At 40.7% G+C, this 17,715-nt stretch overlaps 1 protein-coding gene across 1 annotated transcript in view; it reads right to left on the reverse strand.

The window, feature by feature from the left end:
• The window catches only part of LOC309547549 (multidrug and toxin extrusion protein 2-like), a 47,679-nt gene that overhangs the window by 15,033 nt on the left and 14,931 nt on the right, over nt 1-17,715 (reverse strand). The window contains exons 6-12 of the mRNA XM_082247426.1: nt 17,223-17,267; nt 14,687-14,784; nt 12,880-12,977; nt 12,059-12,172; nt 10,373-10,440; nt 8,682-8,790; nt 6,324-6,399 (exon numbers count right to left, since the gene is read on the reverse strand). Of these exons, the coding sequence (XP_082103552.1) occupies nt 6,324-6,399; nt 8,682-8,790; nt 10,373-10,440; nt 12,059-12,172; nt 12,880-12,977; nt 14,687-14,784; nt 17,223-17,267 (608 nt within the window). The remainder of the gene's footprint in view (nt 1-6,323; nt 6,400-8,681; nt 8,791-10,372; nt 10,441-12,058; nt 12,173-12,879; nt 12,978-14,686; nt 14,785-17,222; nt 17,268-17,715) is intronic.

Below are 17,715 nucleotides of genomic sequence, written 5' to 3' on the forward strand. Positions count from 1 at the left end.
CCATATACTTAAATCCCAATTATCCTTTCCTTCCATCTCCCCCTCCCTCCCCTTCCCATATTTTGCCATTTTATATCTTCCTTTCTTCTTCCTCTGTCCCATCTTGTTCACTCCAAATCTCCCCATATTTCCTTGTTGTCTTAAATTCTACCCATTTTTCCTATATAATGGTAAATTTCTCTATTTGGTCTTCTCCACTACTGCTCAAGTATTCCATTTATATATATATATATATATATATATATATATATATATATATATATATATATATATATATATATGTGTGTGTTCTATTCTTTTAAACCAATCTCTTATTGTAATGCTTTCAGGGTCTAACCACTTTTCTGGTATTTCCCTTTGCTACGTATATTAAGTAAGGTACTACCATGTTCTTATGATGTTTCATTGTATTTTTTGTATTATAAAATGGGTCGGCTGCTGTGTCTATTCTTGTAATTCCTCTATATGTTGTCGCATTTTCTGCCAATAATCCTGTATCTTTGGGCAATCCCACCATATATGTGCCATAGTACCTTCCATGTTACATCCTCTACAGCCCATTGAGGTTTTCTCTGGTTAATATTTATGTATTTTAACTGGTAATATTTACCATCTAGACAAACATTTATAATTCATCTCTACCATATTTATATCCACTGCTGTACTGTGGACTGCTATCATTACTTGTTTGTGGACCCTCTAGCCGTGATCCCAGCTCTTTTTCCCATTTATCAATGAATGGTGGTATTCTCGGTCCTATATTCTCTGTAAGTATTTTATAGATCTGTGATATACAGTGTTTTGGAGTCGTCTGCATATTACACAGGCGTTCAAATGAAAATAGATATTTCTCCGATCTACAGTAGTTGGCTGAGGTAAAGTCACAAAATTTCTTAACTGAGAATACCGCCATTTATTTACTATCATCAATTCCTTTTTATATTTCAGTTCCTGATATGGACATATTTTTCCATTTTTTGTTACATCTTTAATTTGTGCATTTTTATCTATTATCCATTCTCCAAATTGTGCTCCATTACCAGGTTTAAATAATTTGTCCCCGTGAGTGAGATTAAAGGTGAATTATATTTCCATTTTATTTGTTTATAAATTAAATCCCATACCCTAAACACCTTCTTTGTCAATTCATGCGTGTCTCCATTTAATATTCTATATTTTTGTGGAACCAAAATATTATTACCTAACCGTGGTTTACTCGGTGTATTTTCAATTCTTACCCATTTTTTCTCACTTTTTTTTTGTCCACTCCACCTTGTGTCTTCCCTCTACTTTTTACTGAGAGTTGTATGCTTGATTTCTTATTCTGTCATAGAAATTTTGTTATCATTGTATTTATAATTTGTAAATAAGTCTGTGGTAAATATATAGGTAAATTTGCCAGGGTGCATTCCACATCCTGCAGTCTTCCCCTCAGAAACATATATATTGCCCTTCTGGATCGTCCATCCTTTCTTCTAAGAGAAACTTTACATCTATTGCAAACCCTATCGCAAATCCTTTTGCCCTTTTTGTTGTTGTGTCTCCATAGTATCATATCAGGTGATGTTTGGAATACAATCTAACATTTACATCATGTGAGCTATGTGTCTCTTGTAAAAAGACTATATTTGCAGAGCATTGTTTTATTTCTGTTAGTACCTTATGTCTCTTTACTGGAGTGTTTAGTCTGCAGACATTATATGTTAAAATATGTAATGTTTTCATATTTCCTTTCCCTCTCCTTTTTTACCCTCCTCTCCCTTACTCCCACCATCTCCTCCCACCTCCTGGCAAGCCCAGAGGTCAGTCCGCAGAAAAAAAATCAAAGACAGGGAGCTTCCAAACTTTTTGGCAAAATAAACTCTTTTCCCTTGCCCTCCCTCCTGCCCCCTTACCTCCCCCCTATCCCAACCCTCCATATACCTCTACATATTCCTTCCCCCTCCCCTCTCCAATACTGATATTTTCAGAATTAGATTTTTTGACTTAGCCCTGATACTAAAGTAGATGATCTTCCTTACCTGTCTACTCTTATATACATAGGGTGTTGCTCTGTCTGGTGTGCCCACTGAGTATCCCCTTCCTCTTGATTGGGAAGGTGACACCCAGAACCCACCAGACGTTCAGGTTCCCCATCCCTATTTCTTACTACCTTACCTTCCCCTTTTTCCTTTCAATGTCTCATAAAGTGAGATATTTCCTTTCTATTGTCTCTTTAATTTCGAGCCCTTCCTTGGTACTAATTGCCAATTATCTTCTTCTGACTGTAAATTTTCTCTCCATTATACGCCCATCTATCATGGGAAGTTCATATTTTTTTGCAAAAATCCTGTAACTCTTCCAGGAATCTCAATCTTGCTGTGAGTCCATTCTTCCTGCCTACCAGGCAAGCTGGAAAAACCCAAATATATTGTATGTCTTGTCGGCGCATCTATTCTAGTAGTGGTTTTAAACTCCTTTCTAATATTTTAGGCGAAAGGTCCAAAAAAATCTGTAGTCCAAGTCTATTTGTTCCATTTGTAGTAGTTTTATTTCTTCTCTTAATTCCTTTGTCCCTTTGGTATGAAGTTCCAGTATTTTTTCAGTCACTTCCACAGTCGTGTCAATATCTGGCCTAAATCTCTATGAAGTGTTACTTTATCTGTTTTCAGAGATATTTCTAATTTTGCAAACATATCTGCCATTTCTCCTTTTGTACGCATCTGAGTTTTTAAGATTTGTTCATCCATGAGTACTACTTCCGTGTCACTTTCATTCTCTATTTCTACTCCTGACTGGTTCGGTGTACTCTTTTCCACTAAAGTTAACTTTTGCCCATTTTAATTAGTTTCTACTGCCTGTTTTCCCCATACTTCCTGTAGTTTTTCAGAAGTTGTTCTCTCATTATGTCCATCTTGAGACAAAAATTGTTTTATTGTCCCAGGGCTAGCACTTATTTTGGACGACTTTGCCGCCCCATTTCCATTAACGAGTTATCCCCTCATAGTCTGGTCCACCTGTCAATTTGTTTATGTGTATGAATGGGGGCATCAGCTAGATGTCTTCCTTTCAAGAACAAACACCTTTTTTTTATCAAAGTAGGAAAAGGAACTAGATCTCTTGTCTGATGTAATACATTGGGAAAATATACCAGCATTTACATACAAATTGTCTGTTTCATCTCATGCTCAAGAACATAATTACTGAATCTAGATGGTACCACTGTCCCACAATCTTACATAAAATGGATTCTTCTATTCCAACTACCTGCAGGCAATGTTTACGGGCCCCTGGCACTCTGACCCCCATTTGGGGCACTTTCCTGCAGATCACCCCCTATTTGGGACTACATACTGCAACCATATGACAGGCTTGTGGGTGACCGACTCCTTACCTTGCCCCAATTTACTGTGCTGTCTATGCTGCCAGGTTACTCTAAACAAAAACAGCTTGATTCGACATTTCCTTACTGCCGCTTGATCTGTAATAGCCATACATTGGCGACAAACCGAACCACCATTGCTAGATGAATGGGCTTTTGAAATAGACCAAATTGACCATCTGGAACACATGATAGCCTGGGAGGAAGACAGAACAGAGTCATACTGACTCACATGGACGGTATGGTCCCATTTTCGCTATTCCTCTAATTTTACATCCTTCGTATTAGGCGGGGCTTAGGTGTTTGGCTACTTTCTAGATCTCCATGTTTGCATCCCTCCTTTTCTTACCTTCCTCCCCTTTTTTTTATCTATCCATGCTTCAGCCAGGGTGACTACTGCCCCATTATGCACACACTACTCAGAAGAAAGTTTTACACTAATTTTTGATACAATGTTTAGCTACCGCATATTTGATAAAACTTTGTGGTTTCTTACATGTATGATCTTGCTTGAATAGCCTTCTCCTTCCCATGATCCTAATGTGCTATTTGGAATTATTGGATATGTGCTGTACTACTGTACTTTTACATTTTCATGCCTGTTCTGTTGCATTGTATACTTGGCTGTATTGTATACAAATACTGTATTTGACCTGTATGTTTTGAACCCTTAATAAACAGATTAAACATAAATGCACTAAGTGGTTTGTAAAAATATAAGTAGAAGCAGATGCCATACCAGTAGACTGTTTCTGTCCCTCATGCAGCCTGGCCCTTACCTCCGCTGTTACTTGCAGGTCACAACAGCTGTTGCTGTTGACCCCTAGCATGTCAATAACAAGAGTGTTTATAGTATAACTAAAGGAAAAACTTTTAGATTTGGAAAGAGTTGAGGATTAGAACCCCTGTCAGTTTTTTTTGCTGCCTGTGCCCCCAATAGGGAGATTCTCCCTCTCTATTTGTCCTGTTTACCATTATCATTGAATGTCAAAGTAAAAGAAAATCCCAAATAATCGGTTGACACCAGAACAGTAATAGAGGGGAAATCTTCCAATGGCGACACTAGTTCTGGTGATCCTGGTGACAACTGGGATTCCCTCACTTTAGAGGGATTTCTTCTCTTCTCAGGGAAAACAGAGGGCAAAAAAACAAAAACTGAGAAGAATTATAACCCTCCCTTATTCTATCCAAAATTAAATATGTTGTCTTTAGTTCTACAATAATTTTTTCAACGCCTCTCTGCACCTATCCCTGAAGCAGCTGAGCTCATCATTGTAGGGATAGGGGGACAGAGAGCACATACTGCTTTGGTAGCTAGAGTCACCTTGATAAAGAGGGTCCACTTGCCCTTGAAACCTTGTACTGATATGAGACTTCGGTAAACAGTCATTTTGGATATGAAGTTGGCGTGCTTGTTGTTTTCTATTATTTGAGGAAAAACCTAACAGGAGTCCTAACCCTTCCCAACTTTTTACAATACTAAAAAAAAAAGTTGCGGCCGTAATGGCACGGTAATACTCCATCACTACACTAAGATATGCATTGCTGTCAGTTCAAAGTCAAAGATCAGTACTAGTGTAGCAAGATTCCCAGCTGTTTTGCTGGATATGGGTCCCCCTGGGCCACCGGGTGCAACAAAAGTACCCTTGTGAATGTTCCTCCAAGTGCGAGCCCTAAGACAATGACCAGTCCAGTAACTTTGTTTTTTTTTATATTTATTGAGAACTTGGATGGGAGAAGGGAATGAGTGGAATACTCCTTTGGTTCAACTATGCACAATTTTGCTAGGGACAACTGAAAACGCTTCTTGACGCTGGCTAGATGCCGGTCAACGCCGGTTGACACTGGTTAACGCTGGCTTGCTGCCTGTTAACTCCAAACTGACCTTGGACCGCTTTCTCACATAAAGAAGTCATTTCTTTAGCTCCCTTAAGCACTCCTTGCTGAGGTAGCTACTTGTGCTGCTGCTGCTGCGCTGCTAAACACTTCAGGGCCCACCTGGCACCCTCTTTCTCTCATTTATCTTCAGGGCTTAAACACTGGCACCCCCTTTCTCTAACCCTTCTCCACAGGTTAGCTGGATCCCCTTGACCTTCTGGAGTGGTCCCCTCTCATAGGCAGACCCCTGGGCAGTCTCAAGTAGTCATGATACTGTTTTCCCTGAAACTTCTGCCCAGCAGCTCCACTTGGTCCACAGCACTCTGGATCCCTCCTCTGCAGCTCAGCTCAACCTCCGTCCTCTTGGCCGACCGCCCAGGACACTCGCACTTGCGCTGACAGGAGGAGAGACAGCCATCACCCTCCTCCTGGGACTCAGCTTCCTGCCAAAGACACTGCGTCATGTGCTCCCCTCAGACTTATACCCTATCCCAGGATGCTTTGCGGCAGATTCTGCTCTCTGAGATGGATACAAGCTCTGGCGTGCTATCGGTCAGGTTTCCTCCACTGTCCAATAAGAGCCCTCATTGGACACAGTGGGGAGACTCAACAGACACCCTTGAAAGCACATGACAGCCTAACTAAGTGATCAGACCCTCTTGATATGCAGACAGGGCCACCCATATGCTTCTTCCTAGCACCTACCTAGGAGGGTGCTACACTAGTAAGAATTTATGAGATTGTATGTAAATAGGAACACACAAGAATCAAAAAAAATCTGTCACTTTCTGCATTACAAGTGCATGTACAGTATGTGTAAGTTATATCAGGGGAGAATGAAGGCCAACAAACCATGATTACCTAACTTCTGACTGCTGTCTTTGGTAAAACTAGTATTCCCCTTAAAGGGCATGTCCTTTAAGCTTTTACCTTCAAACCTCTCTCTACCTTCTACAGTTGTTCCAGCAATATATATATTTTTCTTTAACCTTGTTTTTATTACCCCCTGTAATGTTACCATCAGACTAAATACATTGTGTAAAGGAACATAACTTATTTAATTAATTTAAATGATCTAACATACCCATCATTGGTAAATATGTATGAAAACACATTCTTCAAGGCTGCAAGCAGTATTCCATCCAAAATCATGAAAAAAGCTGGGGAACAGAAAATGTGTCACCATCTTAGTATGTGAGCATGTTGAAGCACAGAGAATACTAGTAAGAATCAATGACTTAATGTACCACATTTGATGTATTTTTCATCAAATGTAAAGTTTCTATTACTTTTCTATATTTTGAGAGAATATTTTAAATGCAAGGTAAAGCAAAAGTTCTATGGTAAATAATGGGGGGGGGGGGGGGGGTGTTTGCATTTGAATTGTCTTGCAAAGGTTCTGTTATTAGAATACTTGAAAGATGATATATCTTGTATAGTTGTGATTCTGTCATGAACAACCTTAACGGATAATTGTTGTAACAGTTATAATCAGATTTTGATATGCCTGTATGGCCTATTTGGATCTGGTGTACGTTTGTCATATCATTTTTGTGATACTCTTGTTTAAGATATTTCACATAATTGACCTTTTCCTTCGCATTGTATGAGCTATGTTACTTTGTTTTTGACTTGACTTTTAAATAAAAACTTTTGTAAACAAAAAAAAGAATACTTGAAAGATGAAGGATATTTCATACTAAACTCAAAAGAAGTGAGGGAAGTGAAAGGTGTTGCTTTATACATGCAGAGGCAGGAAGCCATTGAAGACATACTAAAAGAAAACCACCATCTAAAATATATATGAGAAACAGCTACAGATGCCCCTTTAGAGTGCCTAGAAAGTGTAGAATTATAATTAGTGATATAACAGGGAAAATTTTAGACATATTGCTCACTTAAAAGAGAGTATAAAAATGAAACTCACCTAGATGGATGCAGCATCGATCTGATGCTGCATCTGTCCACAGCCACCTCTGCATTGAGACCCAAGCAATCAAACACAGCTGATTGATTAGTTCTCCCCTCCGCTCTGAGCACAGAGTTGTGACTGTCAGTCACCGTCTCTCTGTTCTGCCCCTCCCTCACTGGAGCACTGGGCTGTGGAGGGGGCAGGAGCGACTAGTTCAGGCCCTCGGCGGCTTGCTGAGAGGCTGAGCCAGTTGTCGCTCACGGCATCTGGGTGGATTTCAAATGTAAAGTCAGGCTTGGTCCAGAGCCTGCACTGGCTGAATGACCTGAGCCAGCAGCAGACTTCAGCCCGCTGTCGGCTGAAAACAGGTCACAAGGGTGCAGAACAAACTGCAATACGAGAAGTAGGGCCAAAAAAACGTTGCCTATACTTCTCCTTTAATTTGTTCAAAGAAGGATCACATTCATCTGGTTTAGCAGGGACTGAACAAATTTCAACTCATGCGAGGTCACCCCTGCTAGAACAATTTCTGTTGAAAGGGAACATTGGAAAACTTTCCTCAGTCGGTTGCTGCAACTGCTGATCAGTGTATTCTGACAGCAAAGAGTCCCTCCAACCACCTTGTTTGTGTGATCCCCCCTGGAGATGGAGATCCCCCCCTCCTCCTTTTCCTGCCCAGACACTGTATGCTGACAGTGGCTCCCATTTTTGTCAGTATACACTGATCAGCGGCTGACTGACAACAGTTTCCCAGTGTATCCATATGACAGAAGTCAGTTGAACAGAAACAGACACACACAGATCACAATTTGGCCAGTCTCTACCAAATTTCGATCTGTCTATGCTGAGCTTGAGTACTACTGCTGAGTACCATAGCTGAGTACTACTGACAATAGCATGGCTGCTGCCTGGAGTTTTTTTCTTCAAGTGAGCAGTGGTGTCTTCTGGAGTGCATTGCTGCATAGTTAGAAAGTAGGTTTGCCTACAATTGACCTTGGAAGTGGCATTTGTTGTGAGTTGTAACACGTATTTTAGGGGTGAGGAATCAGAAGCCTAGGGGCTGCTGGAATTCCATGGGTATAGCTACCACTTTGATTCCCCTGCAGAAAATAAGGGAGAAGCAATTGGTCCAAGTTGTGTGCCTGCTTATCAGTTCACAAGAGAGGATGTATTTGCAAGAGATGGTGTCTGATGGAGTGGGCTTTGCCTTTTGTACAGACAGGGCAAACGGAGCAGCTTCTGTGTGCCTATTACAATCCTTATCTTATCACTCTCGATTAAAGGCATGTCAGGGGGACACAACTGATACCTTGCCTAGTACCCCATTCTCCCATAATCTATCTCAGTACTTTAGCTTGTATAAATGACACACCCAATTAAATGGTACTTCCAAGCAGTTCAGCATACATATTTGTGCTTGCAAAAAGTACTTTAAACTCTTGGTACAAAACTACAGGCAGTTATTTTTCTCATCTTTATTACATTAGATTTTTACTGTTATTTCTAGATTATTTCATTTTTAAAATTTACCTGTTATAAGGAAAGCAATTGTCATGGACTTTTTTGCTTGTTCAATATCTCCAGCACCAAGCGCATTGCCCACTCGAACACTTGTAGCCATACCTATACTATATGGAATCTATAAAATATAGATATATTACTGTTTCTTTAGTAAAGAATTCCAAGTGGCCATTTTTTTCTCTTAAACAGTTAATAGTGAAGGAAGGAGTTAAAAGCCCTGTCAGTTTTTTTTTTTTGTATAAGGGCTCTTTCACACGGCCGCTCCGTGTGAGAGCTCCGCTGCGGGACTTTTTTTTTTTTTTTTCACGGAGCGGATGACATTTCTGTCATCCGCTCCGTGTGTCCGCATATCATCCCATCCGTTTGCGGATGATATGCGGACCTAATGTAAGTCTATGGGGATTGCGGATGTCAGCGGATGACACCGCTGACATCCGATTTTCCTACCTTTCCGTTTTTTGAACGGAGGAAAAATAGGGTTCTGTTCGGTTCGAAAAAACAGAACAGAACTGAAAGGAGGAAAATCGGATGTCAGCGGATGGTATTCCGCTGACATCCGCAATGCCATTGACTTACTTTATGTCCGCAAATCATCCGCAAAAAAATAGGATGATTTGCGGACATACGGAACGCCCGTGTGAAAGAGCCCTTAGTCGCTTTGGGGAGGTTTCCCTTCCCATCCTGTCCTGGGATATAAGAATAAATTACCTCTTAGACAACTGTCACCAAAACAGGTATTCCCATTGGAATATTTCCCCTTACATTTAGTTCTGGTGAAAACTGTGAGATTTTGGATTCCCAACACTTTCTGCTTTGGTGAAATAGGTCAGCTAGTGTATTTACCTAGCAGAGGCACAGACAGCAAAGAAAAAAAAAGACCTAACAGAGGTTCTAACGCTTGCCTACTCTATCTATGTCGGAAATAAAAAGCTTTGACTATACTTACATTTTATGAAAAATATAAAAAAGTGCGCTAACAGTGTAAAATTAAGCTGCAACCAAAGATAGAATAGAATATGAATGTGAACAAAGTCTGGTGCGCTAAATTGTTTTCATAAACAATTGGGTGTTTGAAACATATGTATATAAAAACATATCCTTATATTACATATTAACTTCAACAAAGGATGTGAAAATGGTGAATAAAGTGAAATTCCAATTGAAAATGGTGCCAATGATCCAAATAAAAATCAAAAGTCCAAAAACAAGTGATGAAATAAGTCCCAATTGAGATTCACCCAGATGCCTAAAGCGACAGCTGGCTCAGCCTCTCAGCAAGCTCTCCCCCCCCCCCCCCCCCACAGCCCAGCATTCCAGTGAGCATGGTGGGCCAGAGCAGAGGGGGGAGGGGGGGCAGAGCAGAGAGCTGTTGACTGACAGTCACCTGCTCTCTGCTCATGAAGCTCTGAAAACCAAGCGATCAGCAGTGTTTGATCGCTCAGTTCTCAGTCTTAGAGCAGGCAGGGGACAGATGCTGCATCGGAGCAGTAAGCATCAGAAAGCATGATTTTGAAAAGAAAAAAAAAACTTGTCTTTTAATGATTAGTAAGCTGCAATGTATTAAATTTTTGTTTTTGGGTTTAATGCTGCTTTAAATGTCACATACTGTATTAAACTACTTAGTAAGGTACATTTGTTGTTAATGGCCAGCTACATATTTAGTTTAGCAGCGGTCTGAAAGTAACCAGAAATATATTTACCATATATGCAATGGTCACCACCTGATATATAACAGACTGGGCACCAAGCTCCACCACGCTTATAAGGCCTGAAAATAAGACAGTAGGAAAAAGTATTACACAAAAACTGCAAAATACATTGGTTACAGGTGTCAGGGATCAGAGTTCATAATAACGTCTGTCAACACTGCCCCCATTGCAACAAATTAGAATAATATCTACCTTGGAAATATCTACCTTGGAAAATAGAGGTCTGAAAGTATAAATATGATTGCTGGCTGTAAGGTAATGTGAACACTCTTATACCTGACAGTTTTTAAGTTTATTCAATTTCATAATATTTAAAAGAATGTAGAGATGTAAAAAATAAAACAAAAAGATCTTAAAGTGTTACTAAACCCAGAATCCTGCATTCTTTATATCTGGTCTCCCACAGCACACAGAAAATGGAAGTGCAATTTTTTTTAGTAAATATAGACTGCTAAATACCTTTTCTCCTCAGCAGTATATAGCAGTCTTGTGACTTTTATCAGTGTCTAGCCAAGCACTGGTTAAAGTTTGTAGGAGGAGTTTTCTGACTGTCCTGTCCTATGAGACTGCAAGACCCCTGACCCTGATTGGCCCTGTGCTGATCACATGCACTCTCCCAAGAAAAAAAAACTCTTTAGCAATACACACCAAACTGACCATGCGCAGCCTGACTCCATAGACTGTGTTATCAGGAAATTATTGGGAGTCAGTGGAAGGAAGGGAGGATCAGAGAAGCCAGGATTAAACAGCCAATGCAGAAGATTAACCCCTTAGGTTCCACAGTGAGTATAACCAGCATGCTTTACTGTATATACAGACTGATTTTACTGTTGTGGGTTTAGTAACACTTTAATATAAACAAGGGAAACAGTGACTATTGCTAATCTCCTGGTATTCTGGGTATTGCCACTGTAGGAAAATGCTATGACATTTCTGCTTTTAGATACAGTAATTCATTTAATAAACTTTGGAGCAAATGCCTTTGCAGAATGCAACTGCACTTGCAAAGTTCAGAAACAGAGGACCTCACCTGTGAAGCGATATTTACTCTATTGAGTTACCATGGGAAGGTGATATACTGGTGATATAAGGTGATACAGAGCTGTAGACAGTTTAAAAATCCAAAGCAATCATTACAATAAAGCTGGCCATAGATGGGTCGAATCTCAGCCAATTCAGCAGGTACCAGCTAAATTTCAGTCCCTATAACCATTCCTGTTCAAGAGTCGATCTAGTGATCGATTCCTCTCAACTGGGACTGTCGGAAAATTTGTGTTCAAACAGCTGCAGCGGTGATCAGTGTATTCTGACAGAGGAGAAGCCCTGCTGTCAGAATACAATAGCACAGCTTGGAGGATGTCTCCATCCACCTTGAATGTGTGGATCGAGGAATCTGTTTTTTTTTTTTTTGACCAGCCGCCTGGCTAATTAAAAAAAAAAAAATTGAATATCCATCTGTGCCCAGGTTAACATTTAGATAGTTAAATTGAAATCTGTTGGAGTACTAAGGGTTACTACACATTGCACAGCAATACTTACCTCAACACTACCTCATCATTGAACAAACCCACATACAGTAATCATTATTGTTGTTCTTTTAATAGTTTGTTTCATACACTAGTTTGCAGACAAAGAGTTAAGAAGGTTTCTTTTAGCCTTCTGTTTTGTTTTGCTTACCTACAAGGAAACTGCCAATTTCATAGGTCCACCACTCTATGCACACCATTAGCATGCTCGGTACTGCCAATGCTACAAAGGTGTTCCAGTCTTTCAAACACTCCAAGGACCAACCTTTAGGTTTAAGAAAAAAAAAAAGTCTGAGCAGAGTTTTTCTTTAGCCGTTCCTTAACTCAGTATGAAATAGCAAATACACTCACTCTGCTGTATGTATCTGTCATTAAAGGTTTGTACACACCAGCGTTCAATACAAGGAAGGGAATTGGTCCTACAAATCTATATTGTTTTTTTACATCTATTTTTCATTTTTATATATTAGAGCCGGTTCACACTATGGGGTTGCAGTAACATCTGCATTAGTGTGCGCTTTTCAGCAGTGTGTGGCATTGTACGTCAAATGTGTTGATGCGATTCGTTGCCATTCATTTGAATGGCATCCCAATGCACCTTGGCGATAAATGCACATTGCAAGCGACAGCACACTATCATGCAGTATGCTGCCAAAAAATGGTGCGTGAACTAATTTTAAGCAGCACATTAGTGCATTATTTGCATTGTCAAAAGGTGCATTCTGGATGGCACTGTATTGCACCACTTGCATTTAACCTACTTTGCTGTGTTTGGTGGTAAAACAATTACAGCAACACTGTAGTGTAAATAGGCCCATACATATTTTTCTGTTAAAAACTATAATTATTATTTCTTTAACTTTTCTTACATTTTTTTTCTACTACGGTATGTATACATTAATATCAAACTTTATGTTGCAATGTTATGGATATTACATTTGTTTCATCACCCGAAATGTAACAAGATCATACCTCCCCATGTGTGTACATGAAGTTTCTTAAGTCGAATATAAAGAAACAACAAAAGAGCCTGGGAAAACTGAGCAATAGTGTTGGCCCAGGCTGAACCTCTGTAAAAAAAAAAAAAGAAGAAAAGTACATTCGAAGGTTTAGGGTGATTGGTATGCTGTATTCATTAGAGATATATTCATAATAAAGCTCAAAGCGTTTAAGGCTTGGTTCACACAATTGCGATGTCAGACATCGCATGTGATTCGCGCTGCATTGCTGTGCAAATCACATGCGATATATGTGCAACGCAAGCTCAACCATACAGATTGTATGGCTGAATTTGCATCATGTTCAGACCAAAATTGTGCAGGACCTTTTTTTTTATGGTCTGCACTGGACTTTGATCGCATGGGTGTTCACACCTATGCGATCCGATTCCTGCCCCATCTCAAAGTTCGTAACTGCGATCTGCAAACCAATCTGGGGCTGTCATTAACTTTGTATTGACACCCGCTGCGGTTCCCATAGGGCAGTGTGAACTGCCTGCGAGAGACAAGCGGTCCGGGAACCTGCATAGGAATCGCGCTGGTTCCCGCATCCCATATGTGTGGATCCAGCCTTATTCTTGACCAATCTTATGAACATGGAGATCACTGAATCATTACTGATATTTTATATCCTTAGCACTTTACCTTTACGTGTGAACCATACCATTCTTTTATTAGAAGGCATCAAAAGTACTTGTTATAAGCAATATTCACATTTTTAACTTGAAAGCAGAGCAGAACATATAATAAAACAGAGCTCGGGCCTATTATAAGGGCCTCTCACCCAGAATTTTCTCCCTCTCCTCCTGTAAAGTTTCTCAAATACCTGTTTATCCTGCCAGTGAAATCCACCTAATGTAGCTTTCTGTAATTGTACAGCAACAATGCTGTACTGCTCTAAAATTCAGAGCAGAGTTGCAACTCCCGTGAAGGCTGCACCTACTGTGGAATGAAAAAATTATGCACTGACTATCCTTAGAGATGCAGGATACCCAAAAACAGCAACAAAAAAAAGACAGTAGGCCCTTTAGGAGAATTGCTGGCCCTGTGAAAGCTGCCAGACAGACCTTTAACCCTGTAAGAGTAGTCACAGTTCTTCCTTTATATTCCTCTCTCAAATAAATATGGCTCTTGGCCACTTCTAGAGGAGTCCAGGGTACCTTGATTATGTGTGATGAATCATTCTTACAATGCCCAGTAGTAGCCTACTGCTCAGCTTCTCTGTGATACTCTTCAGAGATTCTTTGTAAGTCCATCTAACTTCAGATGTCCACTCCAGCAGGAAGCTAAATTTCTTGGCCTATACCACCTGCCCCAGGGTGGTAAGGCCCCGGTGGAGAGATACTCCAAAAACACATCCTCTCCAGGCAAAAGTCCAGGAGGGACAGAAAATTGACCTCCAAATATTTACCATCTCCAAAATGATGCATCTAAACAAGAATTCCAGGAAATGGTTGGTTTAGGTACACATTTATAAACCTCCTTCATGATAATAGGCAGACACAGTCAACCCATTGAGTTTAGGGAAGGCCTACAGAGTTGAAACAAAGGTAAACAATAGCTCAGGCTGGTTACAGCCTAATAACAAACACTCTCATTTTAAATAGGGAAACAACAGTATAGGGCAGGGTCTTTACACATGTTTACTTTAATTCAGAGACTTATACATTATTGAATCCAGGGAAAGGCAGGTAACCCACATACCTCTCCTGTAAAAGAATGTCTTCAAGAACCACTAATATACAATTATACCAAGACAAGAAGTATTGTTCTGTACTCACATAACTCCAAGTTCCAGAACAAAGAGGAAAACATAATTCACCAAGGCATTTATGATGTTTGATATAATACTGACAATGATCTGTATCTTCACAATTCCCTGTAACAGGGAGGAATAATAAAAAGTTTTCATAATGTGCTAATTATTTTTCATCTTCCAAATATTGTATGAGCTGTATGTCGGATGGTAATAAAGCTTTAGCCACTCCTCTAAATTTTACAATTGATCCCCCATGGAAGGTGTGTTATGCCAAAAACAGCCCAAAAAATGCAGGAAGCTTGTTTTTTTCTATACACTGTACTAAAACATAAAGATGTGAATGTAGAAATGCTTACATGTAACTGACACCTTAAGCCCCGGTTCACACTACTGCGTGTGCGGGGTTCGCATGTCATGTCGGAGCGCACTGCTCCGACATGACATGCGATCAGCTGTGCGGTGCGAGTTTAGCCATACAGTTTGTATGGCTAAATTCGCATCGCACCCGCAGCAAACACGCACAGGAGGCATTTTTGCTGCCGCATCAGGATCGGATCGCACAGCGGTTCACACTTGTGCGATCCGATCCTGTGCGAACTGCACGATCGCACTGCGATATGCGATCAAACTGGGGGTGTCGTTAAGATTACATTGACACCCCCAGCGTATCGCATATGGCAGTGTGAACTGCCGGGGGTGCGTGTGCGATGCGGGAACAGGCTGCGAATTCGCAGCCTTCCCGCATCGCATCAGTGTGAACCGAGCCTTAAGTTCTACTATCTTGTTTTTTGATTTTGTAAACATTAAAATAATAATAACAACATGGCTGATGTGGTTATAAGGAAAGTTTATAATTATAGTAATTATATAAAAGCTGTTCACATAAGGTGATCAATGTGCAAAAGATGCACGCATTTCATATCAGTAGATAACTAACATAACAACTGCATTTATCAAATAGTCCAATAATCTTTAATTCATTTTCATCAGGATAAATATTTGATTTGGTTGACTTTTTACACCATATAAGGGACAGATTGCATGTCTGCCCTGTTTTTTTTTTTTTTTAAGCCCGTAACGTGTGAAACACACTCAAAAGACTTCACCCGGTGCATAAAAAGTGCACACACGCAAACGTGAACACACAAAAACTGCACAGGGTGTGCGAAAATGGTCTGGCCTCCGAAGAGGTTGGACCTATACCTTGATCCCCCGGGGCGCAAGACTCCTGACAGGGACTGAGGTACTTCCTATGGTTTGCCTGGCCGAGACCTGGCAAACCCCGTTCTCCAGGGGGACTGCCGAAACAGCCCACCCCAAGTACTGGGTGGGGCTCCCCCAAAGGGAGACCCCATGAGAGAGGGCGAACTAAGCCAAAAGGCCATGTCCACCCCCTCCCAAGACTTTCAAGGTAGGCCCAGAGACCCACACCGTACTCATCGTGCAGGAAAAGAAGAGTGAAAGTGAAGTGACACACCACAAAGAAAAATACACACAAACAAAAAGGTGGGGAAGGGGAAGTGGAGAGATGAATTAGTGCCTAAGTGAAAATACAAAGGCAGGCCTTCCGGCCGGAATAAAAATTCCTCTGGTCGAAGCCAAAAGGCCTTGCCCAAGAGGCAGGTGCTTAAAAAAGTGTGTAGGTGCAGTGACCATGGTGCCGAAAAACTCAAGGCGAGCTGCCCCTCACCAGTGAGAATTAAGGCACCCCTGGGCTGCCACCCCAGGGGCACATACACTACGGGCTTTTTCTACCCCGGCCCAAAGGCCAGACCCAGTGTAGCCCTATCCCATCAGGAGGCATCAGAACATTGGACAGCTTAGGGTGAGCCTGCCTTCAACTGGGGACAAGACTTTTGCAAGGCCAGATTCAACCCAGGAGGAAAGGCCCTCCCACCGCCATCCGCCATTCCTTACCAATCACATCCAGGAGCAGTACTAACCAGTCGGACAAGCTGGTTTTCTCGCTCCCTTCAAACTGATGGGGGCGGACCCATTCAAATCAGAAGGCAATGGACCCCTCCGGCTTTCTCTGATGTGGCTTACTTCCCAGTCCCCCGGTAGTTCCGGAGCGCCCTGGTTCATTTCGGCCCCCACCGATACTAACCATCAGGTTCCATACCAACTGATAAGAACAGATACTACACTTGATCTTAGCCAAAAGGTTAGTTGCAAACAGGGCCATTGCTAGACCTTGGCGCCCAGAGCCAATGCCCCAAGTCTTCAATTGAGTGCTCTGGGTCTCCTTGGAGATATGGAGATGATACATTATTTGTGTTATAAAGCTTTGGAACATTGTTTATTGTCTACTTTTCAATCTATCTTTTTTTGTCATCCCCGTGTGAATTTAGAGTTTTTAGACCAATTCAGTTATGTTTGTTTACAAAGAGTCCAAAGTAGTCATCATGATTTCCTACCAGCCCCTCAATATTTTAATTTGTGTGACAGAGGTGCCCCTGATTTATTAGGACCCTAGAAACACCCCTGGTCCCAAGATTCCTATGCGTACCACATTTGTGGAATTTTACCCCATAATTTTTGGTGGGATTTATACATACCTGATTTTGCAAATATCGTGACTGTAGATGATATAGGAATGCGGCCTGGTAAGTTAAAACAGCAAATTTAAAACATGCTAAACAAATACTCCAATCCTTCTCTTTTCCTTACATGCATAAAATCCCCAGCTGCTGGTGGATAACACCCCCTGGTGTTTGAATTTGCAATCAATCAAAGAAACAGCGCTTAATAGGTGAAATCATAAAACTATAATACGATTCCTAAAAAACATATTTTAACAAATTAAATCTATTCAACCAAGTCCATTAAAGCACAATGATAAATTCAAGTCTTGATTTGATAAAAAAAAGTCCTATATTCTAATGTGTTCTTAAAATCTTCAAACTCAATATAGTCCTTCACCCCTCAAGTGAAAAAGGAGGCTTACCAGAGTTCAGACTTACCCCCATAAAGTGAGTCATACAGCGCTTTTCATATAATCCAGGACTAAGGTAAACTCTGTAAAGATTTGCGTCGTCAGATGTATCCCAC

The sequence above is a fragment of the Pelophylax lessonae genome, assembly GCF_965119305.1.
Source record: "Pelophylax lessonae genome assembly, chromosome: 2".
NCBI lineage: Eukaryota > Metazoa > Chordata > Amphibia > Anura > Ranidae > Pelophylax > Pelophylax lessonae.